Genomic DNA, 7,360 nt, shown 5'->3' on the forward strand with positions numbered 1-7,360 from the left:
TTTGGAAGAGAAAATCCAACATCAGAATGCCTTGCCAGAATGAAGACTGCAAGTATAACATTTAAATATTTAAGGATTTCACCCTTTGTATAGGAGAAATGCACAAGAGATTTTGCAATTGCTGAGATGGCAACCCATGATTGGCTATTTAACTATGTTTTAGCCCAAAATCCAATGAAATGTTGCCATGTATACCATCGTTCAATATTTGATACCATGTTAAGATTGGACTTCTTATCGTGATTGAACTGGGATTGAACACTAGAAATGTGCACTTAATAAGATTGAACTTCTTTATATTGCTCAATGTCCAGTACTTATGTTTCTGCACCGAACATGCCATAACGGCTCATTTAATATACAGAGTTAGATATAGACGAACATCTCCTATACTTCGCTACTTCAATCACATGCCTCCTCTCTCTCGTTATATGTTTAGGTAACAATGATCATCAATGAAGCCCTAAGACTGTACTGCCCAGCTGAAAGTCTCGTAAGATTGAAAAGCAAAGCCCAACTGGGGAAGTACGAATTTCCAGGGAACATGGAGTTGCATATTCCAACTCTGGCACTCCACAGAAATACTGAAATATGGGGAGAAAATGCTCACCTTCTCAAGCCAGAGAGATGCAGAAGGTGTGGCTAAAGCAACAAAGAATAACCCCATAGTATTAGTCCGATTCAGTTCTGGACCCCAAATGCGCGTCAGCCTAAATTACAATACAATTTAAGTGAAAATTGCAATCTCGATGATCCTTCAGCGTTACAAGTTCACACCGTCACCAAATTATGTTCACTCTCTTCTTTTGATTATCACACTACGCCATCAACATGGAGTGCAAATCATGTTACATCCAGTTCAATCCAGATATTCTAAGCATGATCCAACAAAAATAAAGCAACATATTTTGTGAACATCAAGTTATTAAAAAATTATCATTACAAAAAAATGAAATGAAATGAAAGATCATAATTTGCTTCAAAACTACATATTTTGGTCAGATATAATTATTTCTATCATCAAGATTTGCTCACGTCTCGAAGAACAGCCCACCTGTCCAAAATGGGTTCTGTATGAAGCACCCAAAGCATTGGCAGCACATTAGCCAAATAGCTCAACCCCATAACAGTGTGAATACACAACATTATTGTCGTGCAGAAGCTGAAAATTTATCCTTCAGGCGGTTGATAAGCTTAAATTTCTCCTCAGCTTCCACCTGCTGACGAATGTCAGATCCCAAGGCTCGATCAGGGTGAAAGGTAAGCAAGGCCCGTTTATAAGCTATTTGTACCTGAAAATGTAATGAATTTTCACTAATCACTTTAAAAGAAAAATGATAGTCTACTTAACATGGACAGAAATATAAACAGAACATAATACAAATGTGAAGACAATAAAACCACAAGGAGAAACATTGTTGTTAAACAAACTGCTTAAAGTCGTGCAATTGCATGTATGGGAATCTTTTCGTTGGTGATGAATCCTAATTTCATTGAATGAGTCAACAAAACCCTGTAAATGATGCAGATAACTTGAGTACAGTATCAGCTAAAATAGCCACCCACAAATTTGCAACTCTATTGCGTGCCAAGTGCTCACAACAGAATATGCACGTATGAACTTTTTATAATTGTGAGGTTTCATCAGCGAGGATAATAGATTCAAACTGTTTAAACACAGCTGCGTAAATATTTTGTGAACTTCCCATAAGATCCATGGACATGCTGTTTGCTTTTAGCAAGGATGAAGATATTGTTTGAATGTGAAAGCCACTGAACACTCAAGAACAGCAGTTCTTCAAGCCCAATCCAATGCAAGTTCTACACAGTAGAAGAATGACACCAAAAAATTGTCACACCAAAACAAATTAGTACCACAGTGAACTACCAATTATAGAATGTTCAGTCATACATATGACACCACAAGAACTCAATCTTAGGGGTAGAACCCACAGAAGACACAAACTTGTTGAACATCAAACAAAGAAACAAAACAAAGGAATTTGAAAAAATCATATATAGAGAAAAACACAGATACAGTAAGCCAAGAATGAAAGAGTGACCTAACATTTTCAGACATGAGGTGACCAGCGACTGGTCTAGTTGTTGCAATTGAAGGAAAATAGACATAATATATATTTATCAAAAAAATACATGCTCATAAAAGGAACTAAAGACCCATAATACAACCCGACCACGAAAATATCTACTTTAAAGTGGAAGTATTACCAACCTCATGTGGTGATGGATGAGGCCAACTAGCCATCTTGATTCCTAAGTAATGCAACAGAGAAGCCATATCATGGCACATGGTTTCCAATTTCTTAAGTTGTGTTCTGACCTCGGTACGAATTGCCTCCTTCAAGTTCATATTTTCCTCATCCTTAATAGTTAAAAAATGAATAACCCACATCATACAAAATTTCAAGGTATAGTAACTAGTGAAGATACCTTCAGAAACTAACAAATGAATGGATCAAGTATAAGAAAAAGAGTTTTAGAAACCTTCTTTTGAGTCTCACGTATTTCTTCCACCCGCAGCTTTTGTCTTCTTTCCATGTCCAACAAACGCATGCTTTCAGCTTTTTGTCTCTTCCGCAATTGCCTCAAGTGTTGTGCTTCTTCAGCCTTTAAAGAAACAAACAGGCACATCATATGCAAACTATTTGTTGACTGGAGATAGCATTAAACCCATAAATAAACTGTGCTTAAACTGAAGCAGATTGATGGCTGTCCTGATTCTGGGCTATGAACAGGAACCCACTAAAGGTAATTTCCCCATTATTTTGGGAAATTCAAGTAGAAAATACTTCAGTTGAAATGAAAAGTACAAAGCTTTAGATGAATACAGAACTCAAAAAAATTGCAAAATAAAAACATCATTCAGAAGAGCATACAAAAGAGAGAATCAAGAATTGTAACTAAATTCCACCACCATTAGTAAGTAGGCCTCAAAAACTTCACTTATTAACTCTAAAATTTATATTATATATGTCGATAATTGTCATCTCCATTGGCCACTAGATTTGGATTTTTATTGCCGTAATTGGTCACAGAAGTTGGATTTTCTATTTTTCTTTATCAATGTTAGATATGCTCATTAATTTAAGTAATACCTACCATCAAAAAGTTGACTTTGAACTTTAAAAGAATCCCAGAAGCCTAGCAATTTTATAGAAAGCTAAAACAGCATTAAATAATGCAAAGTAATCCCCAAAAATTCTCACCAAAACATAACGAACGAAGAAAAATAACCAATATGCAGCATAACTGAAGAAAATATAACAGTAATTGTAACAAACCTGAATTTGTAATGCTCGATGCCGAGAAGCCCACTCTTCTTCTATTGCTCTTTTGTATTCATCTGTTTCCTTAAGCTTTTCTCGTTCATTAATGATACAAGTCTCAACACCTTGCGAATTTTCTCCATGTCGGGTATGTTGTGAATAATCTCTTTCAACCACCCTAAGACTGTTTGATACAGGTTCAATGAGCTTTTCTGCAGCCTCGTCCAAACAAGAATCATCCTCTCTAGCTTGTGTTTCATTAAGATGCCTATTGCAGGATGATGGCATCTCTGGAACCAACTTGCTATTGTCAATTACATTTTTTGGATCAAGAGAGGAGTTTTTACAGAAGAAGGCTTCTTCAGAGACAGGTCCAACTCTAGTAGCGTCATCTTTAACTTGATCATTCAGTGAAGAAAAGTGCACAAATGAAGAATTTTCAGACATTAAGTTCTCCTTTTCCTTGACACTGCTAGTTGCACCTGGTTCACAGGTTTGTGAATGCTCAATATCCTTATCACTAACAGTAACTTTCTCTTGAAACTTCTCAGCTCTGGCCCTTACAGTAGATCTGTCATGATCAATATTAGTTTCAAATGAATTTTGATGCTTGCGCATGAATTCCTCATCATCTTCAAGAGAAGTTGTATGATTAACTTGCTTAGTTCCATGTCCATGACAAGGAAAATGAGACAGAGGAGAGTGCTGGTTTTGCTTCTTGTGACAGCTGGAACTACCTAAATCATAATGTTGGGAAGCCTGCTGCTCAGTAAAGTTGAAAGGAGAATATTCAGCCCCAGAATGTGATCTCTCATTACTAGCAGGCTGATTATACTGCATGTGTGTTTTCAGCACTGACTGCAAAGAAATATCATCAGGGGTAGGATCCTTAAAAAATGTGCTGCTGAAATTGTCATCCTCTTTTGTAACAAAAGGAGATGAAGCTTCATTTTCTTCACTGGATTTGCTAGTACTAGAACAAAATGGGGCTTCCTCATATTTTCTGCTCTTGATTTCCTGTGTAACATTCTGGTGGTGATTTTCATTGGAAGCCCTTGAAGTATCATCACAGCCTTTAGCATCATATATACCATTACACTTATCTTTTTTTCTCCTGAAGAAAGCCTTTTCCCACTGTTTTTGAAGCTCTCCAGAAGAATCTTCCATTATCACACAATCCGGAGAATCTTTACCAGATAAATCACCTTCTGAATTGACACTTGGACCATAGCCGTTTCTAGTGGAAGCTTTTCCAGAGTAGGTGCGCTTGCATTTTGATAACCTAACTGGAGTCGCATTTCCTGGAACAAACTGGCATTCTTCACCAGCAGAATCTGCAGCATTTTCAAACTCTTTGGAGGCAAAGCAAGACTTCTTGCTACAGGTGGCACTATTAGAGAAACTACCATTGGCATTTACACCAATACCAGAACAGTTGTCATCTGTGCTTTCATCATCATCAATACATATAACAAATGGCCACTTTTTGTCTTTCCTGAGCAAGCTTGAACCTCGGGATTTCTTAGGCAAAGATTCAGGGACATCAATGATAATAACATTGTCGAAATGATCAGGATCTACATCGATGAGAATGACATTATCAGCTTCCCCATTATTCCTGTCCTTTCTTGATGTTTTCTTCCCAGAGCAGGGTCTGGGATGAGAGTGACTTATGGATATCCCCCTCATTTGCCACTGAATGGACAACGGTCAATTAGCTAGTTATTTAAGAGAGAAACAAAAAATAATCCATTCCAAATGTTGCAAATACATGATTACAGGCAGCAATAACAGCATACCTAATTGCCCATGTTCATAACCCACATACATGAATACAAAGTTTCCACCATGCTTACATCTTTAAGAAAGGAGAAATGCAAGATGTACTTAAACCTGGACCACAGTGGCTACATACATTCATGAAGAACCAAAAAAAATTGAAAAAGGTGCAAGCACACAATAGAATTCCTTTCCAGAGAGTCTAAAACCTTCACAGCTTTCACATGTGCAAATAATCATTACCTAGTTATGCAATGGAACCAAGATCACATAACAAGGTACCCCCATCGAAATTCAAACCTGAATTCTGCAATTGTTAGCCCACACAACTGGAACTTATTTCCTATTTCCACTTTTTCTTCTTGTGTTGTAATTGCAACCAAACCGTTTATAATTAGTAAAATTTATAACTGCAGTTGAAAATTCCTCATTTCATCCGTTCGTTTCCCAAAACTTTTGAACAAACCAGGAAGAACAGTGCAGATAGACCATGAAACATCTTATGAACAAGAAACTAAATAAATTCCTGGACCATAGTGGGATCCAGAATTTTAACAGAACCTTTTTCTACGAGCTTTTACATTTACTAAATGAAAGTAAAGCCTCCACAGCCTTTCACTCAGGAAAGTAGTCAAAAAACCCGTTTACCTACTGGATATATAATGGAACAATAAGTGGTATCGGTTAAACCTAAATTCTGTAATTGTTTGCACATGGTTAAATAAAGCAAGGACTGCGATATCAACACATCAAAAAAAATTCATTGTTTCAAATTCATGGAATTGCACTCCGTTGTCCAAATATATAACTGCCACATCAATATGCATATTTAGTATCAGAATACACCATTAAAAGTCTTGTTCACTAACAAAGTACTGCAATTGAATTGCACAATTAACATTTGAAATTAGCACCTCTAAAGTTGATCAGTAATGAACTAATCAGGTTCACTAATTTTCAAATAAATAATCAATTCATTTAATTCATTTTGCTTTTCTTTTTTTTTACCTATTCCAAAGAGTCTTCATCAGTAAAACGATAAGTACAATGAAAAATCCCTGACCTTTATTATGCCTAAAGAGAATTAAATTAAAAAGAAAAACGGTTCAGACAACCCATGAAAACCTTCAATTAACAATAAAACGAGGAAACCACTGAACCGTAATGAACCGAGAAATATTCAACAAAACAAGTTCCTAAAACTCTTTTCCAATTAAAATTATGAGGGGAAAAAAATTCAATCGTGAACCCTAATTGAATCATAACAATCACACGTAGCACATAAATTGTAAATCAGAAAAGTTAGAAATTTACCTGCCGAGAAGGACAGCGTTTGGGTTCTAAACAATAAGGTCGGCCGTGGGAAGGAAATCCAATGGAATTGGGGTAGGGGATTTCGAGTGGAAATTCAAAAATTTAAACACCCAAACGTGGAACTTTCACACAGTCAGACAGAGAGAAAGAGAGAGTCCTGTTTTTGCGGAGAAATTTATCAAAAAGGAAAATAATTAATTAGTCGTTGTGAGGTTTGTAAAGCATGCTTCGGAGTACACCAGAAAAGTATATGAGTTGTGCTTCACGGCCAATTTACAGGCCTTTTCCAAAATAGACACACGTGGAGTCCACGTTATTTTTTAATAATACATGTGGGGCCCTTACACAGTAAGAGCCTTGTGAAACTTCTGTGACCCAAATTCTGTACACTGAGCATTAGTGAAAGTATATTGAAGGATGATTATACACTCTTTGACGACCTTTAAAAATTTTACCCTTGTTTGAGCTCATTTTTTGAAAAAATAAAAATAAAATAAATATATTTTTATACAGTATTTTGATATTATTTTAATCACACATTTTTCAATATAATAATATTATAAGCAAATTCAAAACATTTCTTTATTTTTTAATCACACATTTTTCATCAATACATTATTCAAAAATTCAATCTTATAAAAAGAATGGGGCTTAAATAAGGGTTTAAATTGTATGTTACAGTATCATTTTTTCACCACACATTCACCATAAAATATTATATACACAAACAAATAAGGTTTCCTTACTTTTTAATCACAGATTCTCCAAAAATATTATTCAAAACTCTTTAATTTTTCAAATAATAGGTGTCAAACTGGGTTCTTACTTTTGGTTTTGTAAAAGATTTGTCTCAAAAAGTTATCCTAATTTTTGCTTGAAATTTAATTTTTAAAAGATTTTTTTTTTTGTTTATTCCAAAAGTACTTTTAAAAAGTCACATTGAATTAACGTCTTTTAATTTATTTTCTCAAAATCTTCTT

General features: G+C 35.3%; 2 protein-coding genes across 3 annotated transcripts in view; one reads left to right on the top strand and one right to left on the bottom strand.

Moving 5' to 3' along the window:
- Window positions 1-459, top strand: part of LOC111398339 (cytochrome P450 CYP749A22-like) — a 2,144-nt gene extending 1,685 nt beyond the window's left edge. Inside the window, exon 3 of the mRNA XM_023025256.1 lies at window positions 365-459. Within this exon, the coding sequence (XP_022881024.1) occupies window positions 365-459 (95 nt within the window). The remainder of the gene's footprint in view (window positions 1-364) is intronic.
- A 435-nt stretch (window positions 460-894) lies between these two features.
- LOC111398928 lies at window positions 895-6,640 on the bottom strand. 2 transcript variants are annotated; one of them, XM_023026091.1, is made up of 5 exons: window positions 6,381-6,640; window positions 3,303-4,982; window positions 2,506-2,628; window positions 2,234-2,383; window positions 895-1,821 (listed from the first exon to the last, which is right to left on the bottom strand). In XM_023026091.1, the coding sequence occupies exons 2-5, from the start codon at window positions 4,974-4,976 to the stop codon at window positions 1,672-1,674; spliced, it is 2,097 nt and encodes a 698-aa protein (XP_022881859.1). In that variant the 5' UTR covers window positions 4,977-4,982; window positions 6,381-6,640; the 3' UTR covers window positions 895-1,671. The 2 variants fall into 2 exon arrangements, with proteins under 2 accessions (XP_022881859.1, XP_022881860.1); XM_023026092.1 differs by having other exon boundaries at window positions 895-1,292; window positions 6,381-6,639.
- Between the last annotated feature and the right edge of the window lie 720 nt (window positions 6,641-7,360).

Source organism: Olea europaea, chromosome 8, assembly GCF_002742605.1.
Source record: "Olea europaea var. sylvestris chromosome 8, O_europaea_v1, whole genome shotgun sequence".
Lineage (NCBI taxonomy): Eukaryota > Viridiplantae > Streptophyta > Magnoliopsida > Lamiales > Oleaceae > Olea > Olea europaea.